We start from the raw sequence: 22,787 nt of genomic DNA, 5'->3' as shown, positions 1-22,787 counted from the left end.
AAATTCATATGTTGGAGCCCTAACTCTCAGTACTTCAGAATGTGACTGTACAGTATCTGCAGAAAGGCCTTCAAAGAGGTGATTAGGTTCAAAGGAGGCCATTACAGTGGGCTCTATGCAATCAGATGTGTGTCCTTATAAGAGGAAATTTGGCTAAACAAGAGACACTAGGGATGTGTGTGTAGAGAAAGGACCAAGTGAAGAGGCAGCATGAGGGTGGCCATCTGCAAACCAAAGAGAGGCCTCAGAAGAAACTAACCTTGCTGGCGCACTGTGATCTTGGGAATAACAGTACCTTGCCTCATAAGTTTATTGCAACGATTAAATAAATCTAAGCCATGTAAAGCACTTAGAACAGTGGCACATAGTAAGCACTCAAGAATCAGCAGCTGATAGTGCTGCTACTGTTACTTTTTATTTTTTTAGAGATGGAGTCTCACTCTGTTGCCTAGGCTGGTGTGCAATGGCATGATCATAAATCACTACAGCCTTGAACTCCTAGGATAAAGCGATCCTCCCACCTCAGAAGGGAGGGCGGAAGTCTCAAGCAGCCTGGACTACAGGCTTGCACCACCATGCCCAGTTAATTTCTATTTATTTGTTTATTTATTTGGAGGCGGAGTCTCACTCTGTTGCCATGCTGGAGTGCAGTGGCGTGATCTCGGCTCACTGCAATCTCCACCTCCTGGGTTCAAGTGATTCTCCTGCCTCAGCCTCCCAAGTAGCTGGGATTACAGCCATATGCCACCACGCCCAGCTAATTTTTGTATTTTTAGTACACAAGGGGTTTCATCATGCTGCCCTCGATCTCCTGACCTCATGATCTGCTTGCCTCCACCTCCCAAAGTGCTGGGATTACAGGTGTGAGCCACCAGGCTCAGCTGATTTTTAAATTTTTTTTTAGAAATGAGTTCTCACTGTGTTGCTCAGGTTGGTCTCAAACTCCTGGCCTCAAGTGATACTCCCATCTCAGCCTCCTGAGTAGCTGGGACCACAGGTGTGAGCCACTGCACCCAGCAACCGCTACTGTTATTGATAAAGGGACTAAGGCTACTTCAGCAGACCCAGGGAGATATGTACCTTTTGTGTAACAATATTGACTGAATGAAAACTTCACCACCAGCTTTCTAACTGATTTCAGGTATGTAATGGAGCATTTTGGGGCCTTCATTCTCATGCTTCTACAATGAGAATCAAAATTTCTGTTTATGTTCAATGGCTTTGCAAGAAGAAGGTTATTTGGTTTTCATTGGGGGAAGGGTCCTACTAGAAAGAGAGCTGAAGGTGGCCTGTCTAGAGGAACTATATCTATCCACCTCTGCAGGTGCTGTTTGGCCAGAGTTGTGGGCTGGAAACACCCCAATTCAGGATCACTAACTCTATTAGCCCAGGGGGAGATTTTCTGATGCACCTTCCTTTTCTGGGATCTGATAGAGCTGCTGAAATTTGAGAAAGCAGCTCTCTATCTGCCTGACTTCTCAGTCTCCTGAGAAAACAGGTACAAGGGGGAGCAGAGAGATGATAAGATAGCATTGGATCTACTTTTCTGCCCTAGCAGGTTACCTCCACAAGCAGGAAGTAACTTCTGCTCCAACCCTGTTCCACAACCCTGAGGCAGGAAGGACTTATGCTGTGGTATGGGAAATTCACCGTTTTTTGTTAAGTTTTCCAATTTGGTTTATTTTTACCATTCTTTGGAATTATCCCATCTAACTCTGAGACCAAGTCAGGAGTTCTGATTCTACACTTCACCAGGTGAAGTCAGGCAAGTCACAGACTGTGGGAGATGTAGAAGGCAGGGCAACAGTGCCTGTGTCAGCGGCCTGTGCCTACTGATCCCAGCTCACAGGGGAATGTTGAACCAAGTGCACCCTGACTATTAAGACAGAGGCTGTGCCCCCTGCCCTCCCCAACACAGATGTTCCCCTCCATCAAGAGCTCAAATGCTTTATCTGTAAGATGCTTTGGGGTCCTTGGCAGAAAAGGTCTAGTCCATATAAGCTACCTTGGGAGTCCTGTTAAAATGCGCATTCTGATGCAGGTGGTCTGCAGGTGGCCCCTGAAATTCTGCATGTCTAACAAGCAACACCCATGTGATGCTGATCCTAGGACCACACTTTGAGTTACACACTTGGAGTAACTGTGAGTTACGAACACCTGGGACAGTGATTCTCCAAGAATGGTCTAAGGACCCCTGCATTGGCATCACTTGGGGACTTGTTACAAACATTCAGTCCCTGCCATTACTTGCAGACTCTCTCAATCAGACCCTATGGGGATGGGGCCTGACAAGCCTCATGTTTAACAAGCCCTTCAGTTGATTGCTATGAACATTATGTTTCAGAATCATTGCATGAAATCAGTGGTTCTCAACTCCCACTCCATGCTAGAATCACCTGGGGAACTTTTTAAAACACAATGCTCAGGCTTTATCACAGATCATGAACTCATCCTCTCCAAGGGTGGGGCAGGGCATCAGTGTTTGTTTTTAATTTTATTTTTAACTGACAAATAATTGTGGGTACTTATAAGGTACGTACAGTATGATGTTTTGATGTATGTTTGCATTGTGAAATGATTAAATCAAGCTAATTAGGTGAGCCTGGAACATACTAGGGTTCAAAATCGCTGCTTTAGATGAATGTTTTCTCTATAATTTCTACTGATATATGACATGCATCTTGAAAATTGTAACTATCATAAAGGTATACATGAATATTTGTGGGGAGGAGATGACAGGAATATTTGTGGAGAGGGAGCAAAGCATAGCTGTGGTTTTAGGATCAAGAGGCTTAGGCTCCAATCCTAACTGCCACTTGGAATTTTACTCCCTGAGTAAAATTTTCTTCCTCTGTAAAACAAGAGGCCATAATTCTTGCCCTGTCTACCTCAAACACTGCTATGCGAAAAACCTTGTACACTGTAAAATGCTATCCAAAAATGATTATCAATTAAAGATTTAAACTATGATCTTAATGTTTAAGGCAAATTTAAGTCAGAAAGCAGTAGTAATAATTTTACAAGTGATTTCTTTTTCTGAGCTTCTCAATGTGACCTGCTAATGCCTCCACAGTCTCACATTTGGGAGTCTGAGGACATGGCTCGTAGCTCCTGCTTCTTTCTGGGCTGGTTTATCACCCAGCCCGCTGCGACCATGGGATTCTCCCTGCTAGCCATGAGGGGCTGTTTGGTCCAGACTGGCCCATGGGTTTGGGTGGATGGGGAAGGAATCTAATTCTTGCCCTAGGAAGTCCTTGGAGAGGTGGACAGGTTATGAGGCTCCCACAGCAAATTATTCAAGGCCAATGTGGCTGAATCTAACAAGAGGCCCTTAGAACACCTGAAAGCTGCTTTCTTTCCATTAAACCTCTCCAAGAGTTTGTATAGGCTTTGGTCTGCCCTGGTTATTTTATTTTTTTATTGTTTTGAGGCCGAGTCTCGCTCTGTCGCCCAGGCTGGAGTGCAGTGGCACAATGTTGACTCACTGCAACCTCTGCCACCCAGGTTCAAGCGATTCTTCTGCCTTAGCCTCCCGAGTAGCTGGGATTGCAGGCAAATACCACCATGCTTGGCTAATTTTTGTATTATTAGTAGAGATGGGGCTTCACCATGTCGGCCAGACTGGTCTCAAACTCCTGACCTCAAGTGATCCACCCGCCTCGGCCTCCCAAAGTGCTGGGATTACAGGTGTGAGCCACCGTGCCTGGCCAGCTATATGTATATTTTTAAAATCACATGGGCATATAGGCAAGTACTGCTTTGGATGTTGCTGTTACATTCCTAGAAGAGGCTACTTACCAGCCGAGTGTTTACCACAGGAAACAGCAATGCCAGAAGAGCTCCATTCAACATGTGCATCTGTAGCCTAGAGGGGGAGAAAGATAAAGTTCAGGTCATACTCAGACCCTGATACAAAGGGAGAAAAAAGACACGTCAGGTTAAGCCACGGCATATGGAAGAGAACTATGTATACAAGTTGCTCTCTGTGGAAAATGGCACTGGAGTTTGCACAAAATGAATTAATAGTGGCATATTTTGTATTAACTGAAATGTTCTGAAGAGCACCATCACTGGCTCAGAATCCCCTGAACACTTCCTGAACATACTTTGGTTACAACACTTTATTAAATAATGAGCTCTGTGTTCCCTAAACATTCAGTCAGTCCCAATCAACGGCTTCAACTGCTACAGCTTGGGCGGCATTAGAAAAGGGGAACTGCGGGAGGTAAGTGTTCTGTTATTACAGTAGAAACCTATTTATTATAACATGGCTGCTTATTTACACTGTCATGTATAATCCTTTTCCCCAAACAGAGACCTAGACAGAAAAAGATTGCTACAACCCAGGAAGCCAACTGCAGTGTTTTGCAAACTATATTTCCCCACTTTCTTAGAAATGCCCTCAGGAGCAAAAGTGGGCAGCCTTCCAGGCTTTCATTTACATATTGGGCTCTGTGACTTAAAAGCAAAACAAAAAAGAAAAAAGAAGAAGAAAACCACTGGTCTCCAGCACTGGTTAATGATACTGTTTCCCAATCCCAATGCCAGACTTGTTAAAATACATACATATTAGAAACCCTTCATAAGTCAAGCACAATTAACTCAGGAACAAACCCTGCTTGTGAGGGCTCTGGGGATGGATTTAAGTAGCTTCCTTCATTATTAAAGGCAAATGGTTCTTTACTACTAAGAGAGATGAAAAGAATGACAGTCTGTTCCTCTTGAAGAAACGTTGATTTGATGGGTCATGGACAACCACCACAGAGGCAACACGCCTCTTAGACCTCAACACTAGATGGGGGTTGATGTCAATCTCAATCTCACACACACACACACACACACACACACACATACACACACAGAGCATACCTCCTATGCCCTGGCTGGGAAAACAGTCCACATGTTGAAGACTCCCTAGAACTTTAGCTCTTCTCTTGGCACTCACAGATGTGTTTGTAACGCTAAGAGATGTGGCTGGGTGCGGTGGCTCATGCCTATAATCCCAGCACTTTGGGAGGCAGAGGCTGGCAGATCACCTGAGGTCGGGAGTTCGAGACCACCCTAGACAATATGGCAAAACCCCGTCTCTACTAAAAATACAAAAATTAGCCAGGCATGGTGGCAGGCGCCTGTAACCTTGGCTACTCGGGAGGCTGAGGCACAAGAATCGCTTGAACTCAGGAGGCGGAGGTTGCAGTGAACCGAGATCATGCTACTGTACTACAGCCTGGGCGACAGAGCAAGACTTGGGGAGGGGAAGGGAGGGGAGGGGAGGGGAGGGAAGAAGGGAAAAAGGGAAGAAGGGAAGGGAGACAGACTGAAAGATGTTACAAGGAGACCCCGGAGAATGGCACAGAAACCCCAAGACTGCTTTTCACTTCCCCTAGGCTGTTTCTTCCTATTGTTCTTTGTCACCAAAACTTTGCGAATAGTGATGGTATGCACTTAATATATTCCAGGCATCCTTATTTAAGAACCAGAAGAAAAATAATAATATTCCAGGCAAGTATCTGATTAACTGCTTTACATGAACTTTCTTGCTTAATTTTTATACCAATCTTCTGAGATAGGTACAATTACTTTTCCCATTTTGTTGATAAGGAAACGAGTTTCAGAGAAGTGAGGTGATCTGGTCAACACCACACATAAGAGAGTAGAGTCAGAATTCAAAACCAGGTTTATCTGACTCCAGACCCCAAACTCTTATATCTCTCTTGCTGCCTTGTATAAAATTCCCTGGTCCCTTCCTCCTGCCAAAGTATGACCTCAGGTGGAAGGTTAGAATGTTCCTCTTTCCTTCCTTTTAGTTTCAAGAGTCTCTCTGCCTCCTTCTTCCTTCCCTGCCCCTGGCTTAATAAGATTTCAAAGGATGACTAAAGTGGAAAAGGCTGTTTGGCTACACAAGGCCATCACACTCCTTCAGGTTAATAGGGCTTGGCCTGGTCCATAAAAGGGAAGAGGCACACCAACGCAATGTCACTCCAACCTCCCTGGGGCTGGCCAGGTTACCACAACCCTTTTTCAGCAGTGTCATTCAAGGTGGCACCCCGTGTCTGACAAATGGCGTACTAAAAAATCTGGCTCAAGCCTCACTGTCTATAGCAGGAGCTATTAACCGCCATTCCAGGCCTTCAGTGAAGTAGAATCTGGCTTAACCCTGCCCCTGGGCCCTCCTATGTGACAGCCACAACATAAAGACTCACTCTGGGAGAGGGAAAAAAAAATCACATCAACAGTCCAGATGAAAGCTGGATTCTGGGCTGGGCGTGGTGACTCACACCTGTAATCCCAGCACTTTGGGAGGCTGAGGCGGGAGGATCACTTGAGGTCAGGAGTCCAAGACCAGCCTGGCCAACATGGCGAAACCCCGTCTCTACTAAAAATACAAAAATTAGCTGGGCATGGTGGCAGGCGTCTGTAGTCCCAGCTACTCAGGAGGCTGAGGCAGGAGAATCACTTGAACCTGGGAGGCAGAGGTTGCAGTGAGCCAAGTTCATGCCATTGCACTCCAGCCTGGGTGACAAAGCAAGACTGCATCTCAAAAAAAAAAAAAAAAAAAAGCTGGATTCTGGTGCCAGGCTTTGCCATGGACCTCAAAAGAAATGTCAGCATTTGCACAGGGCCAATTAGACATTTGGACACCAAAAGTTAAATCTTGAGGTTGATGGAACTGATCAGGACCTACGGACGGCCAAAGATGAAAATAAAACTAACATCAAGATCCAAAACAGTTAAGTCCCTAGATAAAGACAAGCATTGCTCTGGGTTCTCAAAATTCAGTTTATACAAGCTATATATATGCTAGAGGGTGAATTATCTTTAATACATAAAGAAGCCTTGCATATTAATAATCACAAACATTTCTAACATGTATTGAACATTTCTATGTGCAAATCACTGGGCTAAGGATTCAAATATATCATCTCATTCAGTCATCAGAGTTTTTATTATAACCACCATCATCTTCTTCATTTCATAGTGGAGAAAACCAAAGCTCCAAGTGATTAAGTGATCTGCCCAAGATCAAACAGACAATAAGTGGCAGAGGCTGAAGTCACGCTCAGATGTCGCCAAGTTTCAAGCTTGTATTTTTGCCATTGTACTCTGCTTTAAATCCATGGCATGAATGTTACATATGTTCTCTCTCTCTCTCTCTCTCTCTGTGTGTGTGTGTGTGTGTGTCTGTGTTTCTATGTGTGTATGTATCAGACTGCAGTCCAGGAAGGAAAAAGTTCTTGCGTGCCAATGGGGCAAGGAAGGTCATGCCTAAACCCCTTGTGTGTTCTGTGGCAACTATCCTGATCACACAACTACATTGCCCTTTACCGACAAAGCACAGCTCTACAGGTAAATGACTGACCAACTCAGAAGCAGAGGCCTTTGTTTTAACTTTATACCCCCCCTCCAGCCTGCCACAAAAATTTGTAATGGGTGTGGTAAATGGCTATAGGGCCACTAGAAAGTCCTGTGAGGGAGTTCCCTCATCTGTACAATAGGAACCATAATAGTACCCAACTCATAGGATTGTTATGGGAATTATATTTAAAAAATGCATTAAAATGTGCATGGCATATAGTAAGACTCATATAAAACATTTGTTAAATAAATGGTGAAGAACTCACCTAAAGCCTCAAGATGGATAGATGGATGGATGGATGGATGGATGGATGGATGGATGGAAGGAAGGAAGGGAGAGAGGAAGGGAGGGAGGGAGGTGGGAGGGAAAGGAGTGAAGGAAGGACAGGAAGGGAAAAAGGAATAGAAAAAAAATCATATGAGAGACAAACTACTTAAAAAATTCAAAGTATGAGAAGGAGGTCCAGAGAAAGCAGATGGACAGACTGAAGGCCAGAACCAAAAAGCAGAGCTTGGGGCAGACTTATATTTGGTTAGTCATACTTATAAACCTCCTTACCAGCTCAGAGTATTGGTCATTGTATTGTATATACAGTTGATCTTTGAACAATGTGGAGGTTAGGGGCACTGACTTCCTGAGCAGTCTAAAATCTGCCTATAACTTTTAACTCCTCTAAAGTTAACTACCAATAGCTTACTGTTGACCAGAAGCTTTACTGAGATCAATTAACACAAATTTTGTATGTTATATGTATTATATATTGTATTCTTACAGAGAAGAGAAAATATTAAGAAAGTCATGAGGAAGAGAAAATACATTTAGAGTACTGTACTACATTTATCAATACCATAAGTTTGCATCATCTGTTCACAAGATGAATCGTCATCTAAAATAGTGGGTAACTGCAGCTGCAGTCCTCAATCTATGGTGCATATCAAGCAATTCAACTTTTCCTTGTAATGTCTTAACTTTTCTCTGCTTCTTGGGAGCACTTCAGCATGACTAGTGCACTTTGTATGGGTCCTCTGGTGTTATTAAACATTTATGGTATTGCACTAAACACCATGAAAAATGCGAGAACCACAAGGATCACTTTTTTATTGGGATCAACCATTTACTGGAGAAAGAACAGCCCATTCGGAGATGATCAGGGGCACAGGGCATTCTAAGGGATACTCACAACACCTGAGCTCACTGCAAGAGGCAGCTATAAAATTATTACAGGAGTACAGTATGTACTACAGCTAATTTTATGCAGTTATGTTTTAATAGTGCATCTTTATATCTGTTTACATCTCTCAATTACGATGGCACAATGTACAGTCTATAAGTGTTTGTGTACATAAGCTTTGATAAATTTTAACTTTTTGTAATAGATTGTGTATATTTTAGAGTAGTAAACTATAAAATACACTAGTGTCTACATGTATTTATTCATTCATGACATACTTAACCTTTTCTTAATCTTTTTCAATACTTCTAGGCTATAAGACTTGCCTGCAAATTTTTTCAAATTGTCAAAAATCCCCAAACCTTTTTCCAATATATTTATTGAAAAAATCTGCTTCTAAGTGGACCTGCATAGCTCAAATCCATGTTGTTCAAGGGTCGACCCTTCCCTCATGTTTTCCATCCTGTTTAGTGTGATACTGTAACCCCTGAATAACACCAGGGGATCCAGATGAAGTGCCACCAGTCATGCTGGAAGTGCTCCCAAGAAGCAAAGAAAAGTCATGATATTACAAGCAAAAGTTGAATTGCTTGATATGCAGCATATATTTTATTTTCTGTATATTGTGATATTTTGATATCTTTAAAAACCTTTCTGGCTAGAGACAGCCTGCCCCCACCCCGACCCCCATCCTCCAGCCAATTCTTAGAGACAGCAAGTACTCACCCAGAAACATGCCTTTGATATGCAAACTAACCAATCCAAAGCCAGACCTCCTCTATCTGCCCCTTATACCCCAGGAGGCTATATTCCTCTTCCTTAATTGCCCCAGGGCCAGACACCAGATAACTAGGGTGCAGCCCTACAGCTTAGAGGCCTGCTGAAACTATTCAAACTAGCCAATCCTTAACTATTCACCCTGTCCTGCCCTGCCCTGCTTTTTCTGTGGAAACCCCAATAAAGGCAGTAGCCTAAAACTTCCTCCTTGCTCCTATCTCCTGCCTCCTGACCACCCTAATGTCTTTCCCAAGTGGCCTTGCCTAGTATCCTGGGCCTCTTGTCTCTAGGACCAGTGAATATAATAAACTTTGTTTTTTCCTTACCCTCTCCTCTGTCTACTCTTGTGGCCACATCTGACTGATCACCACAAAAGAACACAAGATAGCCATTATTACTGACACAAATATTTCCTATAAGCTTTTTTGGTTTTGTATAGGATGCTACACTGAGTCTGCTTAGCTGGTAAGAATCTGAGGCAATATGGCAAGCACCATGGTTTTGATTCTCTTCTAGATCAGTTAATTTTGTTGAATTTAGTTCCACAAACATTAGTCAATCCATTACTGTGTGCCTAACATTGTTGCAGGTATTGTAGGGAAAAGAAGATAAGTATAAGTAGGACACAGTATCTGCCCTCAAAAAGCTAACAATTTTTATGAGAAGGCAAGAAGTGAAATAACTAGAGGAAATGTAGTAAAATGGTTAAGGGGGTTTGGAATCAAGTCTACATTCCATCCCATCTCTACCATTTACTGGCCAAGTGACTATGGACAAATCACTTAAAATATGTGTCAATTGCCTCACAATTGTTAATTGAACCAATAAGAGTACCTACTGAAAGGGTTAGAGAATTTAATAAAATAAGACCATGTAAAGTGATCAATGTAGTGCCTAGAATATAATAAGCACTCAATATACAGTGGCTGTATTATCCTTAATAGATCAATGTAAATGAATATCACATTATTCATAACAAATGAAGCTATTATGATCCTTCACGAGATGAATTCTATTTTAATTTAGTACTTGATAACAACCAAGAACAAAAAGATATGGAACAGATGACAAATTCTCTGGATGGCTGGAAAGGCAAATTCATAGATAGGAATTCTCAAAGGAAATTATAAAATATTTTGAACTGAACAACAACAACAAAAATATGCTAGTAACAGGAAAAAAATTTTTTTAACACAGTCTCACTCTGTCACCCAGGCTGGAGGACGGGAGTGCAGTGGCAGGATGTGGGCTCACTACAACATCCGCCTCCCGGGTTCAAGTGATTCTCCTGCCTCAGCCTCCCAAGTAGGAGATTACAGGTGCCTGCCACTATGCCCAGTTTTTGGTTTGTTGGTTTTTTTTTTTTTTTTTGTATTTTTTGTAGAGACGGGGTTTCACCATGTTGGCCAGGCTGGTCTTGATCTCCTGGCCTCAAGCAATCCACCCACCTCGGCCTCCCAAAGTGCTAGGATTACAGGCATGAGCCACTGCACCCAGCTGGAAATTCTTATATTAGGCAAAAAGAATGGTCTCAAATTAGCAATCTAAGCTTCCACCTTAAGAATAAAAAAAATAAGAGCAAAATAAATCCAAGGCAAGCAGAAAAAATGAAATAATAAAGAGCAGAGATCAATGAAATGGAAAAGAAAAACAATAGAGAGGTAGGGCTCAGTGCCTCGCGCCTGTAATCCCAGCACTTTGGGAGGCCAAGGCGGGGAGATCACTTGAGCCCAGGAGTTCAAGACCAGCCCGGGCAACATGGTGAAACCTTGTCTCTACAAAAAAAATTTAAAAAATTAGCTGGATGTAGTGGTGCAAACATGTAGTCCCAGCTACTTGGAAGGCTGAGGTGGGAGAATCACTTGAGCCCAGGAGGTCGAGGCTGCAGTGAGCCATGAGCATGCCACTGCACTCCAGCTTGGGCAACAGAGTGAGACACTGTCTCAAAAAAAAAAAAAAATCAATAAAACCAAAAGTTTGTCTTTGAAAAAAGTCAATACAATTTATAAACTTCTAGGTAGAATGACATGGATAAAAAGAGAGAAGGAAAAAAGTTAACAATATCAGCAATGAAAGAAGATATTAGAACCCTAGCAATTAAAATTATAAAAGAATACTCCAACCAACTCTATGCACATAAATTTGACCACTTAGATGAAATGGACATATTCTTCAAAAACCACAAACTCCAAAACTCACCCAAGATGAAAAAGACAACCTGAATAATACTATTAAATAAATTGAATTCATAGTTAAAATCATCTGAATAAGAAATCTCCAGACTCAGTTTCAGTGACCAATTCTACCAAATATTTATACAATCTTGTTCAGAAAATAAAAGAGAAGGAAACATTTCTCATGTTGAGTTGAAGAGGGGAAAGAATGAACACATCAATCAATTAAACAGAATGGTCCATCACTACATTACCCAGATACCAAAACTAGAGGAGTTGGGTAGTGGGGAGGAAGGAGAGGAAGAGAAGAAGAAAATAGAGGAAAAAGAAGAAGATGAGGGAAGAAGAAGGAAGCAGGAAGAAAAGGAAGGAAGGAAGGAAGGACAGACCAATATTCCTCATGAACAACAGACACAAAAATCCTCAGTAAAATATTAGCAAATCTAAAGTAGCAGTATAGAAAGAATAATACTTGGCCAGGCACGGTGGCTCACACCTGTAATCCCAACACTTTGGGAGGCTGAGGTGGGCGGATCACGAGGTCAGGAGATCGAGACCATCCTGGCTAACAAGGTGAAACCCCGTCTCTACTAAAAAAATAAAAATAAAAATAAAATACAAAAATTAGCTGGGCATGGTGGCAGGTGCCTGTAGTCCCAGCTACTCCGGAGGCTGAGGCAGGGGAATGGTGTGAACCCAGGAGACAGAGCTTGCAGTGAGCCGAGATTGTGCCACTGCACTCCAGCCTGGGCAACAGAGCGAGACTCCATCTCAAAAACAAGAAAGAATAATACTCTATGACCAAGTGCGTTTTCTCCTGGTAACACAAGGTTAGTTCAATATTTGAAATTCAATTAATATAATTCACCAAATCAGTGCTGAAAAGATTAAAAAAGACTAAAAAGTACGTGATCATATCAACTGATACAGAAAGGGTATTTTGTCAAAATTCAGTATCTATTCATGATAAAAATTATCATCAAACTAGGAATAGTAGGGAACTTCCTCAACCTGATGTAGGGAACTTCCTCAGCCTGATAAAGGGCACCTAAAATTACTATGCCTAATCTAATACTTAATGGTGAAAGACTAAATGCTCTCCCCGACAACATTAGAAACAGGACAAGGATGTCCACTCTCACCACTACTATTAGACTGGCAACTTTAGCGAGGAAATCAGGCAACAAAAATAATAGAGATTGAAAAGGAAGAAGTAAAACTGTCCTTATTTGCAATGGACGTGATTATATGTATGGAAAATCCCAAGGAATCTACAAAAAAGCTCCTAAAAAATACATTAGTTTTTAAAGGTCACAGGATGCGAAGTCAACACACAAAAATCAATCACTTCTACACAGTAGCAGTGTACAATTGAAAAGCAACATTTTTGAAAGAACCACTTAAAATGTTTCAAAAAACTGAAATGCTTAGGTATAAATCTAACAAAATATTTAAAGGATCCATATGCTGAGAATGGCAAAATGCTGATAAAATAAAAGACCTAAATAAATGGAAAGACATACCTTGTCCAAGGACTGAAAGGCTCAACATAGGAAAGATGTGAGTTCTCACCAAAACGATCTATAGAGTCAAAGCAATTCTGATCAAAATCCCAACAGGATATTTTATAGATAGACTGACTCTAAAGTGTATATGGAAGGTCAAAGAAACAGGAATAGCTAAAATAATTCTGTAAAAGAAGCAGATAATGAAGGAGTCACATTGCCTGATTTTAAGGCTTACTACAAAGTTAAAGCAATCGAAACAATGCAGTATTGCCCAAGAATAGACACATCAATCAATGAAACATAATAGTCCAGAATTTGACCCACACAAATATAATCATTTGATTTTTGAAAATAGTGTAAATGCGGTTGAAGCAATTGGACATTCATATGTAAAATAACAAACTTAACCTAAACCTCACAACTTATATAAAAGCTAAGTCATAAATCTAAATAGAAAATATAAAACTATAAGTCTTAGAAGGAAATATATGAAAAAATCTGTGATCTTCAGTTAAGCAAACAGTTCTTAGACATGACTCCAAAAACACAATATATAAAAGAAAAAAAATGATAAACTGACATTAATCAAAATGAAAAACTTTTGATCTGTGAAAGACACTTTAAGACAATGAAAAGACAAGCTATATAACATATAACATGGGATAAAATATTTGCAAATCACATATCCAACAAAGAACTTTTATCCAGAATATATAAAGAATCCTCAAATTCAACAATAAGAAAACACACAACTCAGCCAGGAGCGGTGGCTCACGCCTGTAATCCCAGCACTTTGGGAGGCCAAGGTGGGCAGATCACAAGATCAGGAGATCGAGACCATCCTGGCTAACACGATGAAACCCCGTCTCTACTAAAAATACAAAAAAAAAAAAAAAAAAAAATTAGCCGGGTGTGGTGGCGGGTGCCTTGTAGTCCCAGCTACTCGAAAGGCTGAGACAGGAGAATGGCGTGAACCCAGGAGGTGGAGCCTGCAGTGAGCCAAGATCACGCCTGGGTGGCAGAGCGAGACTCCCTCTCAAAAAGAAAAAAAGAAAAAAAAAGGGCTGAAAAAACTGTGAACAGACACTTCACCAAAAGAAGTTGTTATTGAATATGTTGTTGTTTTCACGGCAAATAAGCAGATAAAAATGTTCCCTACCATTAGAGAAATGCAAACTAAAACGATAATAAGATGCCACTTCTCACCTGAATTGCTATAATAACAACAACAACAAAAAAGACAATAGCAATGTGCAGAAACCGGAATTTTCATACACTGTTGGTAGGAATGTAAATGTAAAAGCACTGATTTGGAAAACTATTTGATGGTATCTTATAAAGGTTTTTTTTAATAAAAAAAGAAAAAGAAAAAACTTTCATAAGTTAAAAATACTAGTACTCACCCTACAACTCAATAATTCTGCTCCTGGCTCCCTACTAAGATGAAAACTTATGTTTACATGGAACCCTCAACACCAATGTTTACAGCAACTCTATTCATAATAGACAAAATCTGGAAGCAGTCCAGGTACCCTTCAATGGCTGAATGGATAAACAAACTGTGGTACCTACAGACCATGGAAAACCACTCAGAAATAAAAAGGAATAAACAATTGATACATGTATCGACTCAGATGAATCTCAAAGGCATTATGCTAAGTAAACAAAGCCACTCTCTAAAGGTTACATACTGTAAGGTTCCATTTGTATAACATTCTCCAAAGGACAAAACTACAGTGATGCAGAGCTCGTCAGTGGTTGCCAGGGTTTAGAAATCTAGGTGTCACACTAAAGGAAGAGTATGAGAAGTTTTCAGAAGTGATGGAGCAGTTCTAAACCCTGTCTGTGGTAGTAATTATAATAATCTATACATGTCTTAAGATTCATAGAACTTTATTCCCAAAAAAGCCAATTTGGCTGTATGATAATTGAACAAAATTCAAAAATGTATATGAGAAGCAAAACACTGAACTCTCCCAGTCTCAGCTTTCACACTCACAAAATAAGTGATCCAGGATTCTGAGCATTTTAAACAACGTTTTTCTGCCCTAGTTTTTTCTTTACACTTAAAGTTTTAAACATACAGTAAAATATTTTAAAAATTAGCACCTCTGCATCTACCATACAGCTTTAATAAATTTGAATATTATTGATTCAGTTGTCCTCTATGTACCCTTCCTGAATACGATTCATCTCCCCCAACCATCTACAAGGGGAACCTCTACTCTAAAGTAGTTGACTTCCTTGTTGCCCACGTTTTTATACATTTATTATGTTTGTATGTATCTACAAATCACATATAGTGTTGTTTCATGTTTATACCCTTAAATAAATGGTACATTGTATAGAGAAAGATTATTAGGCAAATTACATTTTCCACTTAACTTCTAATTATCCATGTTTATACATGTAGCTCTACTTCATCTGTTTTTCACTGCTGAATATTATTCACTTTTATGAATATACCACAAGGTAGTTACCCATTGTCATGTTGATGGACATCTGGATCTACTTTTTTCCTTCAGCCAGACACTAAGATTTACTTTCTGTGATTTGTATTATAAAAACAAAAGATCTGGCTGGGCACAGTGGCTCATGCCTGTAATCTCAGCACTTTGGGAGGCCAAGGCAGGCAGATCATTTGAGGTCAGGTCTTCGAGACCAGCCTGGCCAACATGGTGAAATCCCATCTCTACTAAAAATACAAAAGTTAGCTGGTCATGGTGGCATGCGTCTGTAATCCCAGCTACTCAGGAGGCGGAGGCTGAAGTGAGCCAAGATCATGCCACTGCTCTCCAGCCTGGGCACAAAGTGAGACTCCGTCTGAAAAAATAAAATCTATTTCTACCATCCCGGAGTCCAGAGTCCTTCTGCACTGACTTTCTGTTTCTATAAACCCTTGGATCTAAGAGTGTATACATTTTTTTCCCACTTTGTGAGGTGCTGTAGCGCAACCCTGTCTGTCTTGTGGCAGGGAGTGCAGTTAGGACCTTGCGTTTCAGAATTCACATATGAGAAAGTAGGACACTTGCCCGTCCAAGATGGCTGAATAGGAACAGCTCCCATCTACAGCTCCCAGCATGAGTAATGCAGAAGACCACTGATTTCTGCATTTCCAACTGAGGTACCAGGTTCATCTCACTGGGGATTGTTGGACAGTGGGTGCAGCCCATGAAGCATGAGCCGAAGCAGGGCAGGGCATCACCTCACCCGGGAAGAACAAGGGGTCAGGGAATTCCCTTTCCTAGCCAAGGGAAGCCGTGACAGATGGTACATGGAAAATTGGGACACTCCCACCCTAATACTGCGCTTTTCCAATGGTCTTAGCAAACGGCGCACCAGGAGATTATATCTCGCACCTGGCCTCGGAGGGTCCCACGCCCACAGAGCCTTGCTCACTGCTAGCACAGCAGTCTGAGATAGAACTGCAAGGCGGCAGCAAGGCTGGGGAAGGGGCATCCGCCATTGCTAAGGCTTGAGTAGGTAAATAAAGCAGGCAGGAAGCTCGAACTGGGTGGATCCCACTGCAGCTGAAGGAGGCCTGCCTGCCTCTGTAGACTCCACCTCTGGGGACAGGGCATAGCTGAACAAAAGGCAGCAGAAACTTCTGCAGACTTAAACGTCCCTGTCTGACAGCTTTAAAGAGAGTAGTGGTTCTCCCAGCATGGAGTTTGAGATCTGAGAACGGATAGACTGCCTCCTCAAGTGGGTCCCTGACCCCCGAGTAGCCTAACTGGGTGGCACTTCTCAGTAGGGGCCAACTGACACCTCATTCGGCCGGGTGCCCCTCTGAGAGGAAGCTTCCAGAGGAAGGATCAGGCAGGAACATCTGCTGTTCTGCAATATTTGCTGTTCTGCAGCCTCCGCTGGTGATACCCAGGCAAACGGGTTCTGGAGTGGACGTCCAGCAAACTCCAACAGACCTGCAGCTGAGGGTCCTGAGTGTTAGAAGGAAAACTAACAAACAGAAAGGACATCAACACCAAAACCCCATCTGTACGTCATCATCATCAAAGACCAAAGGTAGATAAAGCCACAAAGATGGGGAGAAACCAGAGCAGAAAAGCTGAAAATTCCAAACATCAGAGCGCCTCTCCTCCTCCAAAGGAACATAGCTCCTCGCTAGCAATGGAACAAAGCTGGATGGAGAATGACTTTGACAAGTTTAGAGCAGAAGGCTTCAGACGATCAGTAATAACAAACTTCTCCAAGCTAAAGAGGATGTTCGAACCCATCGCAAAGAAGCTAAAAACCTTGAAAAAAGATTAGACGAATGGCTAACTAGAATAAACAGTGTAGAGGAGACCTTAAATAACCTGATGGAGCTGAAAACCATGACATGAGAACTAGGTGACACATGCACAAGCTTCAGTAGCTGATTCAATCAAGTGGAAGAAAGGGTATCAGTGATTAAAGACCAAATGAATGAAATGCAATGAGAAGAGAAGTTTAGAGAAAAAAGAATAAAAAGAAACGAACAAAGCCTCCAAGAAATATGGGACTATGTGAACAGACCAAATCTACGTCTGATTGGTGTACCTGAAAGTGATGGGGAGAATGGAGCCAAGTTGGAAAACACTCTTCAGGATATTATCCAGGAGAACTTCCCCAACCTAGCAAGGCAGGCCAACATTCAAATTCGGGAAATACAGAGAACACCGCAAAGATACTCCTCAAGAAGAGCAAATCCAAGACACATAATTGTCAGATTCACCAAAGTTGAAATGAAGGAAAAAATGTTAAGGGCAGCCAGAGAGAAAGGTCGGGTTACCCACAAAGGGAAGCCAATCAGACTAACAGCAGATCTTGCAGCAGAAACTCTACAAGCCAGAAGAGAATGGGGGCCAATATTCAACATTCTTCAAGAAAAGAATTTTCAACCCAGAATTTCATATCCAGCCAAACTAAGCTTCATAAGTGAAGGAGAAATAAAATCCTTTACAGATAAGCAAATGCTGAGAGATTTTGTCACCACCAGGCCTGCCTTACAAGAGCTCCTGAAAGAAACACTAAACATGGAAAGAAACAACCAGTACCAGCCACTGCAAAAACATACCAAATTGTAAAGACCTTTGATGCTAGGAAGAAACTGCATCAACTAATAAGCAAAATAACCAGCTAACATCATAATGACAGGATCAAATTCACAAATAATATTAACCTTAAATGTAAATGGGCCAAATGCTCCAATTAAAAGACACAGACTGGCAAATTGGATAAAGAGTCAAGACCCATCAGTGTGCTGTATTCAGGAGACCCATCTCATGTGCAGAGACAGACACAGGATCAAAATAAAGGGATGGAGGAAGATCTACCAAGCAAATAGAAAACAAAAGCAGGGGTTGCAATCCTACTCTCTGATAAAACAGACTTTAAACCAAAAAAGATCAAGAGACAAAGAAGGCCATTAAGTAATGGTAAAGGGATCAATTCAACAAGAAGAGCTAACCATTCTAAATATATATGCACCCACTACAGGAGCACCCAGATTCATAAAGCAAGTCCTTAGAGACCTACAAAGAGACTTAGACTCCCACACAATAATAATAGGAGACTTTAACTCCCCACTGTCAACATTAGACAGATCAATGAGACAGAAAGTTAATAAGGATATCCAGGAATTAAACTCAGCTCTGCACCAAGCAGACTTAATAGACATCTACAGAACTCTCCACCCCAAATCAACAGAATATACATTCTTCTGAACACCACATCACACTTATTCCAAAATTGACCACATAGTTGGAAGTAAAGCACTCCTCAGCAAATGTAAAAGAACAGAAATTATAACAAACTGTCTCTCAGACCACAGTGCAATCAAACTAGAACTCAGGATTAAGAAACTCACTCAAAACCACTCAACTACATGGAAACTGAACAACCTGCTCCTGAATGACTACTGGGTACATAACAAAATGAAGGCAGAAATAAAGATGTTCTTTGAAACCAATGAGAACAAAGACATAACATACCAGAATCTCTGGGACACATTTAAAGCTGAGTATAGAGGAAAATTTATAGCACTAAATGCCCACAAGAGAAAGCAGGAAAGATCTAAAATTGACATCTAAAATCACAGTTAAAAGAACTAGAGAAGCAAGAGCAAACACATTCAAAAGCTAGCAGAAGGCAAGAAATAACTAAGATCAGAGGAGAACTGAAGGAGATAGAGACACAAAACACCCTTCAAAAAAATCAATGAATCCAAGAGCTGGTTTTCTGAAAAGATCAACAAAATTGATAGACCACTATCAAGCCTAATAAGAAAAGAGAGAAGAATCACATATACACAATAAAAAATGATAAAGGGGATATCACCACAGATTCCACAGAAATACAAACTATCAAAGAATACTATAAAGACCTCTACACAAATAAACTAGAAAATCTAGAAGAAATGGATAAATTCCTGGACACATACACCCTCCCAAGAGTAAACCAGGAAGAAGTTGAATCCCTGAATATAACAATAACAGGCTCTGAAATCGAGGCAATAATTAATAGCCTATCAAACAAAAAAAGTCCAGGGCCAGATGAATTCACAGCCGAATTCTACCAGAGGTACAAAGAGGGGCTATTCCAATCAATAGAAAAAGAGGGAATCCTTCCTAACTTATTTTATGAGGCCAGCATCATCCTGATACCAAAGCCTGGCAGAGACACAACAAAAAAAGAGAATTTTAGACCAATATCCCTGATGAACATCGATGCAAAAATCCTCAATAAAATACTGGCAAACTGAATCCAGCAACACATCAAAAAGCTTATCCATCACGATCAAGTTGGCTTCATCCCTGGGATGCAAGGCTGCTTCAACACATGCAAATAAATAAACATAACCCGTCATATAAACAGAACCAAAGACAAAAACCACACGATTATCTCAATAGATGCAGAAAAGGCCTTCGACAAAATTCAACAGCGCTTCATGCTAAAAATTCTCAATAAACTAGGTATTTATGGGACATATCTCAAAATAATAAGAGCTATTTATGAGAAATCCACAGCCAATATCATACTGAATGAGCATAAACTGGAAGCATTCCCTTTGAAAACTGGCACAAGACAGGGATGCCCTCTCTCACCACTACTATTCAACAGAGTGTTGGAAGCTCTGGCCAGGGCAATCAGGCAAGAGAAAGAAATAAAGGGTATTCAATTAGGAAAAGAGGAAGTCAAATTGTCTCTGTTTGCAGATGACATGATTGTATATTTAGAAAACCCCATCATCTCAGCCCAAAATCTCTTTAAGCTGATAAGCAACTTCAGCAAAGTCTCAGGATACAAAATCAATGTGCAAAAATCACAAGCATTCTTATACACCAATAACAGAGAAACAGAGAGTCAAATCATGAGTGAACTCCCATTCACAATTGCTTCAAAGAGAATAAAATACCTAGGAATCCACCTTACAAGGGATGTGAAGGACCTCTTCAAGGAGAACTACAAACCACTGCTCAATGAAATAAAAGAGGATACAAACAAATGGAAGAACATTCCATGCTCATGGATAGGAAGAATCGATATTGTGAAAATGGCCATACTGCCCAAGGTAATTTATAGATTCAATGCCATCCCCATCAAGCTACCAATGACTTTCTTCACAGAATTGGAAAAAACTACTTTAAAGTTCATATGGAACCAAAAAAGAGCCTGCATTGCCAAGACAATCCTAAGCCAAAAGAACAAAGCTGGAGGCATCATGCTATCTGACTTCAAACTATACTACAAGGCTGCAGTAACCAAAACAGCATGGTACTGGTACCAAAACAGAGATATGGACCAATGGAACAGAACAGAGCCCTCAGAAATACCACCACACATCTACAACCATCTGATCTCTGACAAACCTGACAAAAACAAGAAATGGGGAAAGGATTACCTATTTAATAAATGGTGCTGGGAAAACCGGCTAACCATATGTAGAAAGCTGAAATTGGATCCCTTCCTTACACTTTATGCAAAAATTAATTCAAGATGGATTAAAGACTTAAATGTTAGACCTGAAACCATAAAAACCCTAGAAGAAAACCTAGGCAATAGCATTCAGGACATAGGCATGGGCAAAGACTTCATGACTAAAACACCAAAAGCAATGGCAACAAAAGACAAAATTGACAAATGGGATCTAATTAAACTAAAGAGTTTCTGCACAGCAAAAGAAACCAACATCAGAGTGAACAGGGAACCTACAGAATGGGAGAAAATTTTTACAATCCACCCATCTGACAAAGGGCTAATATGCAGAATCTACAAAGAACTTAAACAAATTTACAAGAAAAAATCAAACAGCCCCATCAAAAAGTGGGCAAAGGATATGAACAGACACTTCCCAAAAGAAGACATTTATGTAGCCAAAAGACACATGAAAAAATGCTCATCATCACTGGCCATCAGAGAAATGCAAATCAAAACCACAATGAGATACCATCTCACACCAGTTAGAATGGCGATCATTAAAAAGTCAGGAAACAACAGGTGCTGGAGAGGATGTGGAGAAATAGGAACACTTTTACACTGTTTTTGGGACTGTAAACTAGTTCAACCATTGTGGAAGACTGTGTGGCGATTCCTCAAGGATATAGAACTAGAAATACCATTTGACCCAGTCATCCCATTACTGGGTGTATACCCAAAGGATTATAAATCATGCTGCTATAAAGACACATGGACATGTATGTTTATTGTGGCACTATTCACAATAGCAAAGACTTGGAACCAACCCAAATGTCCATCAATGATAGACTGGATTAAGAAAATGTGGCACATATACACCATGGAATACTATGCAGCCATAAAAAGGATGAGTTCATGTCCTTTGTAGGGACATGGATGAAGCTGAAACCATCATTCTCCACAAACTATCGCAAGGACTGAAAACCAAATACTGCATGTTCTCACTCATAGGTGGGAATTGAACAATGAGAACACTTGGACACAGGAAGGGGAACATCACATGCCGGGCCTGTCATGGGGTGGGGGGCTGGGGGAGGGATAGCATTAGGAGATATACCTAATGTAAATGACAAGTTAATGGGTGCAGCACACCAACATGGCACATGTATACATATGTAACAAACCTGCATGTTGTGCACATGTACCCTAGAACTTAAAGTATAATAAAAAATAAAAATAAAGAAAGTAGGACAACTGCTGAGACTAAGCAGAAGCTATACAAGTATTCTATGTACTGCGCTGTTCACTTTTCCGTATGTTTAAAAATTTCCAGGCCAGGTGCAGTGGCTCACGCCTGTAATCCCAGCACTTTGGGAGGCTGAGACAGGCGGATCACAAAGTCAGGAGATCAAGACCATCCTGGTTAATATGGTGAAACCCCACCTCTACTAAAAAAATAAATAAATACAAAAAATTAGCCGAGTGTGGTGGCATGTGCCTGAAGTCCCAGCTACTCAGGAGGCCGAGGCAGGAGAATTGCTGAAACCCAGGAGGTAGAGGTTGCAGTGAGCCGAGATTCTGCCACTACACTCTAGCCTGGGCAACAGAGCAAGACTCCACTCAAAAAAAAAAAATTCAGACTAAAAGAACATAAAAAACAAGCAAGTAAAGAAAAAAAAAAGGTAAGTAGAACAGGGAGGCTTGGCTGGCTTTGCCTGTGGACACAAAGATAATTCCCTGGTTGCAGCTGGTGGTTTCCCACTTCCTTGTTCTGAACCAAATGGGGCCGCACAACCACAGAGACTGCAGAATTTTTTTTTTCCCTGTGAAATTCAGGAAGTTGGCAAATGCCCCTATCTGGAAGGTACTCAACTGGTAAAAGAGGCTACTTATCTAAAGGCAAT

At 41.1% G+C, this 22,787-nt stretch overlaps 1 protein-coding gene across 11 annotated transcripts in view; it reads right to left on the bottom strand.

Moving 5' to 3' along the window:
• Positions 1-22,787, bottom strand: part of TMEM164 (transmembrane protein 164) — a 193,319-nt gene that overhangs the window by 83,555 nt on the left and 86,977 nt on the right. For all 11 annotated transcript variants that reach the window (XM_008975536.5, XM_008975533.6, XM_055106140.2 and 8 more), the window contains one exon: positions 3,799-3,865. In XM_008975536.5, coding sequence (XP_008973784.1) covers positions 3,799-3,865 — 67 coding nt within the window. The remainder of the gene's footprint in view (positions 1-3,798; positions 3,866-22,787) is intronic.

This window comes from Pan paniscus, chromosome X, assembly GCF_029289425.2.
Source record: "Pan paniscus chromosome X, NHGRI_mPanPan1-v2.0_pri, whole genome shotgun sequence".
Classification (NCBI taxonomy): domain Eukaryota; kingdom Metazoa; phylum Chordata; class Mammalia; order Primates; family Hominidae; genus Pan; species Pan paniscus.
This window is presented reverse-complemented; position numbering and strand designations above follow the sequence as displayed.